We start from the raw sequence: 14,420 nt of genomic DNA on the forward strand, positions 1-14,420 counted from the left end.
AAGGTTGTCCTGATCGTATCACTTGTTTTGGATAAAGTCCAGCTTCTTTTGTACATGTCACCTGGGTCTTGTAGTGGTTGATCTGTGCCATTTTCTTCCCAGTTTTGGGTTTCAGTTACCAGTAGCTATCAAAAATGATATTTTACTATTTGTGGGCTCTAGATTTGGTGGACTTTACTCATTTTGTACTTCATTTGGCTCAGAGGCTTTTGAAATGTAACTGTCCTGCTGTTTGTGGCTGGATTTCATTCTTGACATGAGAAACTGTTCTCCACTTGAATGGGGAAAGTTGGTAATGAAGAGTCTTGAAGGCCACTGTCAAAACTGCCCAATATGGCAGATTCAGTGACATTGGTCTCTTCGTCCTGCAAGAGTCAAACAAAAGTCTCGTGTAAGATCTGACAAACCGCAATTTTTAAGTTATCTTTTTGGTTTATTTAGTGATTTAAACTGGCACGCATGCTCTTACCAGAGAGGCAAACCAGTTTTGGTAATGTTTGATGGCTACTTTCATGTCCTCATTTGTTCCCAGTTGATTCACTTGGTCTGTCTGGCCTTTCTTGATACCATTTCCTTTCATTTGTAACATATAAGGGTTTCTGGGACTTGGATTTGGTCTTAAAAATAATTGAGAAGTAATGTGTAGCTACAGTGCCCTCCAAAAGTATTGGAACAGTAAGGCAAATTCCTTTGTTTTTGTTGTTCACTGAAGACATTTGGGTTTAAGATCAAAAGATGAGTATGAGACGAGCTCAGAATTTCAGCTTTTATTTCAACAAAGGAATTGCTTGTTTATTTTCCACAATCAGGTTAAGTGAACAATGGATCAAATTTAGATTATATTAATACTATTAATCATCAAATTGCAAGTGTACTTGCATTTTATTGGCAGACGTTCCATGTTTTGCTCTTTCCACTTCTTTCTTACTTGGCTCTGTACAGTTTTTCTCATCTACCTCCTCCGCATGGTTTCCTGTAGGAGTAGGGAGTGCAGAGGCACTGTATCCGCACATTTCGGGGTCCAACACGGATACCACCTTATCAAATAACTACAGAGAAATGAAGACCTTGTAAATACATTGTAACCTTTTTTATACAGTTTGTAGTTGTAATACAGGATAAACAGAATGTCCTGCTTCATTCAGGCCTCATGCATCCATCTGCATACTGTAAACTATTCATCCTGGCCTCATTGTGCTGGCTCATGTAACCTTGGTAGTCCAGACTGCTGTCCCCTCCACTTACCTCTGGTTTCATGTGAGCTTTATAGTGTGGGAACATAGCGAGAGGATGCTGTTTGAGTCTTTCCTCCACAGCAGCCACATATTCTCTGCGAATCTGCTTTTGGGTCATCTGCTTTGAGAAGCAAGCGTGCTCCTTAGAGATGCACTTTCTAGGCTTTTGTCTGGAGTCGTGGTTTGGAGTGCCATGGAAAATAACCGGTGAGACACCTCCCTGGACCCCTGATAAGAATGACGAGCAATCACTGAAGTCATCGAGGCTCACGTTTACAAAACTGCCGACTGAGGAAGTCTTGCTTGTTGGGGCTTTCAGATACTTGGTCTGCAACCTCTCTTTGTACCTGAGGATGGATAACAAATAAGGACTTTACAGCTATTTGAAATTTGAGTTGAACAAAATGGATACAATACAAGTCAAGGATAATGATAAACAAGGATATCAATAATGTAGCCTGTAGAAACATGCCTCGCCTCAGGGCGATACAACATAGCAGGTCACTGCATTGTTGCTGTGGTGCTCCCACAGTTATAGTCTCTGTAGGAATAATGTGTTTCCATCAGTCACATGCTGTTCTACAAATATGTATCAACAATTATTACAATAAGATACAAACATGATGTAAAATGCACAAACAAAGAGCAACTAAATCTTGTTTTTATCTCTGCAGCGAGTGTTGTGCAAACTGCAGTGGTGGACAAAGTACACAAATCCTGTACTTGAGTAAAAGTACAGATACCACTACTAAATATTACTCCCCTAAAAGTAGAAGTCTTTAAATTTCTACTTGAGTCAAGTACCTACTTTTAAAAATACTGGTATATATAGTAAAAAGTACTATTAGTATGGTTGTGTTTGTCAGGGGTTGCTGACATGATAAGCAGAATTTAAAAATCATCAAAATTACATTCCTATCAATCAATATACGAATTGAACTCTACATATGTTTTGTGTGTAAAAATCTTACTTTGTAAAGTAACTAGTAACTGAAGGTGTCAGATAAAGGCAGTTAAGTAAAAAGTACAATATTTCCCTTTGAGATGTAGTGGAGAAGTAGAAAGTGGCATGAAAAGAAAATACTTAAGTAAAGTACAAATACCTCTCATTTGAACTTAAGTACAGTACTTGGGTAAATGTAGTTACTGTCCACCACTGGCAAACTGTCAAATGTAGATTTAATTAAAGGACAAAGCTCGTTTCACTTTAAATTTTGGCTGAAACAGACTTTCTCTGGGCTTGAGCAATTTTATATTTGAGCAGGAAGTGCATCTCTGTTTCAGCCGCTTGCACGCTGCTCTCTGAGTCGTCTTTTTATATCCTCCTTTATGTTTTGCCAGTTGGACACTCAGCCTGTGCTCAGTGAAGATCAGTCAGTGTGTCATATCTCTGATGAAAAAGGAGATGATAAGACAATTTATTTTCTTTATCGAGGGCCTGACAATAATTCAGGCTACTTGGATGTGTCGTGTTGTTTCAGATATAAGTCAGTGTCCTGTTTCGTAATTGGGTTTATTCTGCTGGAAACCCATAGATGGATAACTATGTGCATGATGTTCATTTTGTGTCTATAAAAAACTTTTTTCTTCTTGAACACTCTTATCCATCTTTCTAAACGCTCTTTCACGAAACGCTGTTTCATCCTGAGAGAGTCTAAAGTCTAAAGTGCTTCCTTTTCCACCAGATGAAGTTACGATATGCAAAGAAAGACTGTGTTTTCTGCTAGTAGTTGAACTTTATAAAGTAGTAGCTGCAGGTCTACTCTATTAGCCACAAACCATTTCCAGGTTTTGTTAAGTTAGGGAGACTGAAGGTTTTTCTTTAACCAATGATAGACTTTTTACATAATGTTCACGACAACTGCTGTCATTTGTAAAAGATTGGCTGATAGCACACAATCATCTTTTCAGATTAGATCTGCAGCAAAATGACAATTTAACTGTGTGAACCTTCTCTGCTGTGCCGTTTACCCCAAAGTATCTATCCCTTTCACGTCTTTGGGTGCATTAGGCCATTGTGGGCAATCTTACAAATTTATAAGCAGCACTATTCAGCCAGATTGTTTTTTTAAATGATTTTTGCATGAATATGATGAAGTAGCTTTCTTTGTCAGGCACAATCAGACAATCATATCTTATGTTATTCATTAAGGTTCCCAGTTAATTTATAGAGATAGGTAGTACAAAATGACAGATATTGATATTGTGATATAAAATTACGTATACCCTGATAAAGAATTGTTTCCATGTTGACCACGCCTATCATTTTTAATTTTTGTTGATAATGCTTCTGGCTTGACAATACTTAATTCTGTCTCAAAATTATTAGCATAAGATATTCAGTTTGTCCTGCTAGTTCAAAATGCTAGCAGTGTATTTTTGTTATCCTAGTCTCTTCTTCGACTCTGCCTCTCTTCTTAGCAGCTGGCTGACAAGGGGTGTTATATCAGAGCATTCAGGGTTCATCTCGAAGGTATTTAAATCTTTAACCAAATACGTGTGGGGGCTCCAGTTACATCTCAGCAGAGAAATACATCATATTGTAGGTCTAAATGAAGCAGCTCACTGACCGTTTTAAATAGCACTCTGTACATGTTTGTCTTATCTATTCCTGTCTCTCCCTTTTCTTCCTCCTTTCTATTTAGTATTTATTCCTTCCCTTCACTCCCTTCCTTGTACCTGTCCTCAGACTGGTCCAGTTTAGGTGAGCAAACAGAGGTCGGTCAAGCATAAAGGTTGAAAGTAATAATTGACAACAATTTCATATATATATATATAGTAAATATTCAAGTAAAAGACATGTAGATACTTACCTGTCTCTTTATAGCTGGTATACCATGCAGTGTTTACATCAGTGGTGGAGAGTAACTTAGCACAATTACTTAAGTACTCTACTACTATTTTGCGGTACTTGTACTTTCTTTAAATATTTGCTTTTTATGCGACTTAATACCAAAACTCCACTGCATTTCAGAGGGAAGCCGTGATTTTCATGCGAGAGTTTACATGCAAAACATAATAATAATCAATTTATATAATAAAATGCAACGTTAACTGATTAAATTAAGTTCACAAAGTAGCTGAAATGAATGCTTACATTAAGATGGTGGAAAAATGGATGCAGGACTTTTACAAGTGTTGGAGTATTTTTACATTGTAGTATTTCTACTTTTAGTTAGCTTGGTAAAGGATCTAAATACTGATGTATAGCCTACATTCACTAGGCTACAAATCGCCAAAGGAACGACTGCACTAGTGTCACATAACAATGAAGTATAGGCTCCAAAAGACGTTATATTTCACTTACCAAGGGAAAATGGGCCGCGTGTTTTTATTCTCCATCCTTCAGTATTATTTATTGAATCAGTTTTAGTTCAAATCTACAGAAAACAAACACAATGAAAAACAATCTGGCTCATGATCCGTCCAGGTAGTTTGTTATTTGGTGACTATGGCAGCGGCGGCGGATCCAGTGGGGCCGTTCAATGTTGAGACAAACAGTCGTTTTGCATAAAATTAAAAGCATTAAACTCGATATTTACTGTCGGCTAGCGTGGCCGAGCAGTAACAAGTGTTGTTAAAGGAATAATCATTAACCTACAATAGACAAGTCTCAATTTAAATCATTTTATTTACCCGCTATGCTTGGTATGTGTGTCCAAGTCGCGTGAGAGGTGATATTTGGTTACATAGGCCTATAGGTGCGTGCAGCTGTTGTGTTGTGTGAGTGGCAGCATAAAAACAACTCACCCAGTTAACGTTAGTAGTCTAGCCTAACTGTTTCTCTCATTTTACACTATGAGTGCACAACCGAGGAGCACATTTCTAAAAGTCATTAAAATGAGTCCCAGTTGCTCTGTGTGGACCCTCCTGCGCGTGTGGGCCTATTTCAGCACTAGGGGGCTCTCCTTGTTAGACAATTTGCAGTTTAGTTCATGGCACCCTGAACCAGAGCCAATGCAACCAACCTGTGTAGGCTTAATCACTGTTAATAAAATATCTTTAATTGCTGGGATATGCTACTTAAATACAACTTAAATGCAGTGGTGGAAGATCCTATTTAAGTCCTTTATGTGAGTTTAATTAGCAAAACCACAATGGACTCCACAGATAAAAGTGCTGCATTCAAAATATTCCAGGTAAAAGTATTATCAGCCAAATGTACTTAGACTTAGTAAAGTACTGTGATATTGTTATAGGCTACATAGGTGGTAGAAATGGAGCTAATGTTAACTGCTTTATTTACTTTTATGTAGCCTACTTCAATCCATTTCAGAGCATGCTATTGTATAAGATGATTGTGTTTTCAATGTAAAATCTGCTAATTGTAAAAGAAAAAAAAAAGTGGTTAGTGGCATAAAAAGTACAATATTTGCCTGGTATAAAGTACAATGGAATGGAAATACTAGTAAGTAAAATATAAGTACCTCAAATTTGTAGTTAGGTACAGTACTCAGGTAAATGTTGGCCTACTTATAGCTAGTTATATTAGCTTAATGTACTAATCAACTATCTTTTGGTTTTTCACTTTGTCAGTTTACAAAAACTGATATGTACTTTTCACATAGGTAGTTTCCTAAATTTATTCTTGATAACTTATCTTGCGTGGAAAGTGGTTGTTGATGGATTTAATCACATGTCATTCCCTTCAGGGCTGATGAATTAGCTAATTAGCCTGAGTTCAGATCCCCAGACTCCCCTGCTGCTCAAACACTAGAGAAAACACTGCTGGGACAGAGAGACTTCTGTTTCCCCTTTTTCAACACTGATGTCCCCTATTTATAGTAACAAACTAACTTAGTAAACAGTTTCAATGCAGTCAGTGAACTGTCTAATGCGCTGTTTCAGTGTGCTTGCCAGCGACACAGCCAGCTTGAATGCAGCTATAAAACAGTGACATTTGAAAGCACATTTGTGATCTGAAACCATCACAGGCAGCTTCGGGTCTTTGTGTGCTCAGGATTACTGTTGCTGATGGAGTAGTTGAAGCGTAAGCACCTATTTTTGTAAGCTCTTACTAAATTAAAGACAAACGGTATATTTTTAAAAGTGTACTGGTATTTAGATGCCAGCTACTACAGCTTCCAGTAAGATTTTGGAGCTTGTGTAGTGATCACAGTCATCCTGAGCCTCTTCCTCTTGCTTATAGGTTCCTCTTGCTGTCAGCTCTGAGGCAGCAATGTGGATATATGAATGGATAATGACGTCATGACCATGTTACGTCCGTACAGCGCCATGTCTCTGAGGAATTTCCAGCATTGGATTGACAATGAAGTGTCCTCATGTGACCCAGAGACTCCCAACAAAGCGTTTTAACAGCTTTCTCCCACATTCCTAAGTCAGACTGAGCGACATACAGTGACCTGCAAAGGCAAAGGGTCGGGTCTGGCGGGGGGCGGGTTCTCTCCTGCTGATTATCTGAATTTTCTGTTCCTATTTTTAAAACTTCAGCATGCATCAAAACTAGCACCCATATTGAGATATACTGTATTTGTTGAAATTTGAACTTCTGTTTGTGTGTATCCACTTAAAAAGTGCCAGTGTGGGCCTGCCATTTAAGTATGTTGTTTGTTTGTTTGTTTGTTTTGCTTGTCTATTTAAAAAGGGACAGTGCAAACTAATCAAATAAAGTCCAATATGTAATTGTACCAGATTAAACCATACAGACTAATTTTCATCTGCAGTCCCTGGCGGGTTGATGGCGTTACAGAAAATATCAAAATACAGACAGGTACATAAGCACAACAGAAAACACAGGAGCATAGATAATACACAAAAGCATTAACCACATAAAAGCAGAGCACATAAGCACAAATATGATGACACATAAAAGACATCAGCATATAAGCAATTTGTAAAACCAATAACAGAGGCACTACTGCAAATAATGACAACATATTTGATTATTCTGTAACAACTGTTCTGTTGCATTTAATAAGCTTTTTACAACAAAAAGACCAGCAAACTAAATTCTCTAACTGCAGTTGTCATAAAAGCTACCTGACCTTCTGATGCACTGGAATATTCTTGCATCCATGGGCCAATAAAAGTGATATTAAACTCAAACACACACCGGGGTGAAGCTATTAACCAGGCTGCCTTTCAGCTCCTGAAAAGTTCAAATGTTTATATATATTTTGTTTTTAATCTAACAGCAGAGCGTGCTCACAAGGAGCTGCAGACCAGTTGATAGATAAAACCTACTGTGCTATTTTTTGCATGGTCTCATTTTCTCATCCATCTACTTGAGGAAATGCCTGAATCCTTGTTAACTTCCAAGTTTTACCTTGCATTTCTTTTCTCTTCAGAAGGATTTCCTGCTCACGCATCATGAAGTGTAAATATTGAAATACGACACCTATGTAACTGGCCATTGTCTACAAACAGCTCTCTAAATGGTTGCACGGAGATGGCCTGACTCAGGAAAGCTCAGCCCATTTGGGGGGGGAAATATCATAGAGTAAATATCAGGATGTAGGATGTATCTACTGTGTACTTCTCACATGCAGACTTCAAAGCACTGTGTTTGCTGATATGCCTAATGTGTAGTAATGTTTATACAATTTGAAAACATCTCACTGTGCATTTATCTAATTTGGAGAGGGTAACCGTGAAAGGCGGCCACTTTTGATTATTTGTTTGAGATTTGCATTCTTCTGTTTGTTTATTTATTCCACACATTCACAATAAAAATAAAAAAAACAACAAAGCAACAGGACAACATTAATTTTCCTCCAGAGACTTTCTACGTCTAATCAAGTACAATTGGGGGAAACTGGTGGGATACACAGGAAATGTTTTTGTTTATGTTAATATCAGAGGGTTTGGCAGCATGCTGACTTTCCAGTAAAAAGGAGTTTACTGCCATTTTTAACAGTCTTTTACAGTCTTTAGGATGTTGAGAAATACAATACAATACAAGAAACCAGAAAGGATGTGCAGAACTCCCTAACACGCTCTCTGTACAGGATGCAACAGGTGTGGCACCAGGTTTCCTCTCTTTATCAGTGGTCTAAGGTCAAGATACTGCCAACTTTTTGTCAAGTGAGATTTATTTACCTGAGCCTTATTCACAGCTAGTCACAACAAAGTTCACATTTGAATAGATTTTGACCCCACTCGACCCTGTTTTTGTGATTCCTACCTCTCGCAATGTAAGTCGACTCCCTCTCTTTTTTTTTATGTGACTAATAAAATTTAGGTAAAATAAATACATTTAAAACAATAAGTAAATAAATCAATGTGGCCACAAATACCAATCTTTTTCATTGTTGATTAACCTGAGGATACTTTTTTTTAATTCATCGATAAAAAACTGTCTGTCATACTTTTCCAGAGCCCAAGTTGATCTTAGCTTATTTTGCCCCACCAGCAGCCTAAAAGTCAAAGATATTGAAGTTACGATTATATACATTCTCACATTTGAGAGGCTGAAACCAGAGAATGTTTTTTGTTTATGCTTGAACATTTAATCAATCAAATTTCCATTTTATTTTTCTGTCAATCAAATTGCTGATTAGTGAACTATTCATTTCAGCACTTTATATTAATAAACTGAAGCCAGATAATTGTACACATTTTTTAAAGACTTCCATGTCTTGCCACAAAATTGGTATTTAAGAAATAATAATAAGTCTAAAGCTTTTTACCATCCCTCTTACCTCCAAATAGCTTTATACATTGTTTACTGTGATCTAGCCTCACAGAGCTGCAGAGTACGTCTTGCAACCTCACTTTTCACTTCACATTGAAATAAAAGAGTGAAGCAAAATTGTGGGCTGGCTTTGTCTGACAAAGCCTAATGCACAATGCATATATTGTTGTATAACTCTCCTCTCTAGCCTGGGGACAGCAGGGCTAAGCAGGGAGACATTTTAATCAAGGCTAGACACTTTACGTGTTTTCAAAATGTGTTTTTCAAAATCAACATTATTTCTGCAACATTACTGTACTGCTGTCGTCATGTGGTGTGACAACGGCCTCCTTGAATTCTTAAATTAACACTTTGTTGCTACATGCGGGAACAATGAGTCGCTGTCTCCTGTTACGAAACACACTTAGTTTGTATGGTGGGAAATTAACCACACCCAGGTGGACAAAGGAATTCTATGGTCAGTCCATCACTTAACCCCTGTTGAGTAAATAAACTAGAACGTCATACCATGAGAAGCCATATACAATACACGCAATGACAAATAAACACCTTGATTGTTCTTTGGTGTATAGTGTGTAATGCTTAAGTCACAGTATAGCAGTGGTGGAAGAAGTACTTAGATGATGTACTTTAGTAAAAGTACCAATATCACAATGTAAAAATACTCCATTACAAGCCCTGCATTCAAAATCCATCACTGCAGAAAAATGACTGATCTCTTTATCACATTTTTGTAAATACAGATACTGTAAGTAGGATTTTACTGTTGCAGCTGGTCGAGATGAAGCTGATTTCACTACTTCAACTTATTTATATATGGTTAGGGGTTTCCAATAGGGGTCAGGCCCTTTCAAATGTCAAACGATGATTAATGGGGCAGGAAAGAAGAAAAGACTGTGCTGAAAAGTTCTGTTACAGAAATTTATATACTTCTTTTGACTGTTCTCCAGCCATATAAAAGCTTTAGAGTAGAGATCACACTGATCTGATGTTATTGTGTACTGGAATTTTTAGCTTTTCAGTGGAGCAGAAGCTTTATTGGAGATTTAAGTCTGAGCTTCATGCATGCCATGATTTACGTGGTCTCGCAATTGTACTGTGTTGCATTTTGTTTTTATTGATGCACCAATTTTTACAGCTTTACTTAAAAAAAACTTTAGCCAAATTTTGGTCTTTTTCAAATTTCTGGTGATGTCTCAGGTTTGAAAACGTGCATTAAAAAAAATGGGAAACTGGAAACGCACATAGACACATCTGAAACAGGACAAGTAGTCACTAGCCAAAAAAGTTGGCAGCCACTACTTTTATCTTTAACAACATATTGTGTTTTATAAGATTATGATGTGCTTTGATGTAAAACATTTGATCTGGAAAGTAACTTGTAGCTGGCAGATAAATGAAGTGAAAAGTACTTTTACATTTCTGTCTGAAATAGGTTTGAGTGATTGAGTGAATGTATTTAGTTACCACAGCAGTATAGATTTTTTTTTATTACTTAACATGTATTTTGACTGCTACAACATAGCAAGTTCTTTCAGTCACTGTGATCCTCTCCATGGAGAGCAAGGGATGGATTAACCCAGAAATAAATTCAGTGTAGTGTACACTTAATGGCTCGGTTTGCATTAATCACCTGCAGTGAAAAGGTCTGCCACTACTCACAAGTCTCCACTCCCACAGCTATGCCTGTATATCAGTCTCTAGCCTTACAAAGACTGTCTCAGCCTCGAAAGTACTGTGACTTAATGTTTGGTACCAGGCTCCGCTGCGGTGCAGCCCTGAGGGGTGGAGGACACCGCTAACCATGTCAGGCAGTACAAGTTAATGTTGTTTCTGTTGCGTTGATATAAGGAGGGAGCAACAGATAGGGAGGACAGATGATGGAATGTAACTGGTGGATGATGTGGTTTGTTTTCACATTTTCTTCATCTTGCATAAAGTAGTTTGTTGCCATCAAGTAAAAATACTGCTTTATGTTTAAGAAAAACCTTGATCTGTACATGATTACCGCGCAGTTTTATGATTACCTGGTTTAAACACATGCCAAGAATGCTTTTCTATAACAAAGTTGGTGGACTTTTCCCAAACCATAAAAAAAATCTCCTTTTAAGAACTAGGAGCAACAGCTTTGTTTTCAGTAGTGAATTATCATCCTATTTTTTAAAAGAATCCTGACCCTAGGATCACTTACTGGCTTTCTTTGTCGATTACATCCTCATCCGAACTCAATCTGCTGAGAAACACTGCAATATATGATTTTAAAAAACACAGAAAAGGCTACTAAGTGGACCTTGAGTGAAGATTTTCTTTCACTCAAATGGTCAAGGAGGAGGTTTTGCCTCAAACTTAGATTTGCTTTTTTGCTATGCCAGAAGCACAGCGCTAAGGATGACGATGTTTGTTTGTTTGTTGGTCCACCATTTGCTCCAGACTGAAATATTTTTGAATTATCTGAATTATTAACAACTATTGGATGGATTGCTATAATATTTGCTGACTTTAGTGATGGATTGCTATAACATTTGCTGACTTTTCCCTCAATTCAAACACACCTGCATATTATTGATATTAAAGTGTATAACTTCAGATAGCTTTGTGAGCTAGGGCGTCGGCAGGTTTACAGTGCAACAAAGTATAACTGGAATGTCAGCCTGAAGGACATGAATCATTGTTTGCATACTGCGTGTGTCATTTGATATTTTAAATATAAGTTAAAAAGTGAATCCACCCATTTAACCTCATTCAGGATTTCCTGTTCAGCTGTGATTATGTCTGCAGTCAAACTACACTCTGTTAACTGGAAAACAACTTTCTGTTCACCACGTGAAAATTAACCACACAGATAGTGAGTTACTGACTCTCAATTGAACTCTTACAATAATCACTGGGTGTGTGAGGATGGTGACCTTAAATTGATCTTAAACACAATGTGAAGTAAAGCCCACATGAGTTAGCACATAATCCATTTTGCACGGTTATCAGAGACGACTCCGAAAAGCTGACTGTGCACAATGTATGAAACAGTCAGAGAATACTTCTCATGAATGGACATTTGTGTCCAAATAAATGTTCTTGCTGTTGAGCCACATTTGCACTTTAGCCGTGTCCTCAAAGTGCAAACCAAAAGCTATTGGTTCAGTTTTTAGGTGGGGGACAAAATGTGTCGGAACACAATGAATGATTTGTGGGGGAAACAGACACTAGTTCGAATAACTGGTCCAAAATTATTTAGCCTCTGGATAAAAGTCTCCTTGTTGTGGTATGTATGAATGCTTGCCTTATTCTCACCATGAACCCCTTTTATGATGCTGTACATAGCGATTTTCACATAAAAAACAAACTCCAGTCATCAAATAGCTTTGTGTGGGCCTTCAAAGCTGGGTGTCTTCAGCGTCCAACAAGTCCAACAACAAAAAAACTGATGGGAAAAAAAATCTGTGTCGCTCTGCTGACCAAACATAAAAAGAGACCAATACAAAGGTTGAACTGTTTTACCCCTCTTCACCCTCCCACCCTTTCTTTTGGCAGAAAACAATGTTGCTGCATTACTTGACTGTTATCCTTCCCCCCTGAAGATTGTCTTTAGCATTTTTTACTCCTTTTGTTTGAACAGATGCCTCCCCCCCTCCTGCAGCCCCCATCCTCTGGGATTGCTATAAGGCTTAGTACAATGAGGTAACACTCAATTACATTAATGTTAAAAGTCCAGCACAGCCAGTTCCTTCCAGTAAACAACATCAAACAATATGATGTATATCACTTCCTGGGGAAGAATTGTAGGCTTTTGTCCTGGTTTATTTATGAATGGATTATGAAAGAGGCGGCTGCATGACCCGGCATGACCGTGCTCACCTTTCAGTCCATCCATTACTGCCCATAAAGCATTTTATAGCAGGATGTATCCTAACATGCAGACTACCAGACAAACCCTAAACACACTCCAGTCAATGAGTTGGGTGACTCTGTGAATGGTTGAGCTGGGGAGTGGAGGTGTATTTAGCCAGCCTTCTCATCTCATCAGGTTACCTGGTATCTGAGCTGGCATCTCGTCCACTAGAATTCTGGGTAAAAGCATGCTCTTGAGATAAGCAGCTGGCGTTGTCTGTAAATAAGGACGATGGTGGCTCACAATTCAAAGTGTCCTGTTTCAGCCTTACACCAGTCACATGCTTTGAGTGCCACAGAATCCAAAGGGCACTGAAGAATCGCAGAAAAATGCCCCCAGATTCTGGTAATACATGCATTAGCTTGACTTTGTGAAGAACCGATACCGTTTAGAGGTGTGAAACGTCTGTAACTTCAGCGTGCATTAGACTGCACCGGTTGATGGTAAATGTGGCTTCAACAGCCACAGGCCCATTGGTGCTACATTAGATTTTGATACTACCATATTAACGTCCCATTGATAGAAGAAATGCAATTCATACTTTTGATATTGCCATTGTGAACAAAGTATCACTGTTCTAGTGTTCCTACTGCTGCTATAGGACCAAATCAGTGTGAAAACTTAACACTTGCTTTGATGAAAAAATCAATGTTAACTGGACCAAAGCTCTGAGAAAACTGTCCGACCAGCAGCCGAACGCTGCAAAGCACGGATCTGTATTTGCTGTACTGGAAAAATGGATTTTTTTTTCAAGTGTAGCTGTAAAGTTAATGTCATTGCTGTTTTACCTTCTGCACGTCACATAGAGGATTTACACAATCTGTTACCACTGAAATATTACAGACTATAACACATGTTTACAAATAAGGAACTGTTTTCATCATAACATGTGACGCATATGGTCAGAGATATGTACAAGCTTTATTATCAATTCTGAACCGACTACATTCTCGTTTGTATTTGATATGATTGCTGCACATGGATTAACAGATAATGGGCCCTTGGGCACAGACATGTAAAAGAGCAAGACGGCTGCGTCGTTTGTGGTCATTTTGCAGGTGAAACCATCAAAGAAAACCTAAGATGCAGATTCAGTCTATTCAGAGCTGTAACATTGCTTTGCTAATTCTCATATATTTTAAAGCCCCCCATAACTTGGAAAATAGGTTTTCATGGCCTTTTATGAAATGTTGCTATGCTGTCCAGCATATGAATGAAACGATAAACTGAATCAAATATTGGATTGGATTTCACTGGCAGACAGATACTCACTATTAAAAGACTGCTGAGGTTCAGGAGCAAAGAAACACAATCAGGCTTCCTTGCTTTTAACATTGGATGAGATAGAACTTTATCTTGAGGGGAAATGTTGTGCAGCAGTTGCAGTACAAATTAGGAAAGAGTAAATATAAAATATTAATAAAGGTACAGGTATAAACATATCAGTGAACAGATATTCAAGAAATGGTAATGATCTTCAGCTGCACATAACTGAGCTCTCACTTCATCAAGTTGTTGCAACATCCTGCTTAAAAAATTAGCACTACTTTAACAAGAAAGCATCGGCTAAATCCACTGAAATTTAGTTTTTTTATGGCTGAAAACTACAAGGGTAAACGTAATTCCAACATCTCAAGTACGTTTT

The 14,420-nt window shown here is 37.9% G+C and overlaps 1 protein-coding gene across 2 annotated transcripts; it reads right to left on the reverse strand.

Annotated features, from left to right (window-relative positions):
- Positions 1-755: 755 nt before the first annotated feature.
- Positions 756-8,000, reverse strand: zgc:158260 (uncharacterized protein LOC571389 homolog). Of its 2 annotated transcripts, none has more exons than XR_005442559.1 (3): positions 4,986-8,000; positions 1,246-1,582; positions 756-1,049 (listed from the first exon to the last, which is right to left on the reverse strand). XR_005442559.1 is itself a non-coding variant. In XM_038704767.1 (3 exons), the coding sequence occupies exons 1-3, from the start codon at positions 4,575-4,577 to the stop codon at positions 852-854; spliced, it is 570 nt and encodes a 189-aa protein (XP_038560695.1). In that variant the 5' UTR covers positions 4,578-4,979; the 3' UTR covers positions 756-851. The 2 variants fall into 2 exon arrangements, 1 of the variants encoding a protein (XP_038560695.1); XM_038704767.1 differs by lacking the exon at positions 4,986-8,000 and adding an exon at positions 4,543-4,979.
- Between the last annotated feature and the right edge of the window lie 6,420 nt (positions 8,001-14,420).

The sequence above is a fragment of the Micropterus salmoides genome, unplaced genomic scaffold, assembly GCF_014851395.1.
Source record: "Micropterus salmoides isolate LMB-PRFRI ecotype aquatic unplaced genomic scaffold, ASM1485139v1 Ms_hic_scaffold_7, whole genome shotgun sequence".
NCBI lineage: Eukaryota > Metazoa > Chordata > Actinopteri > Centrarchiformes > Centrarchidae > Micropterus > Micropterus salmoides.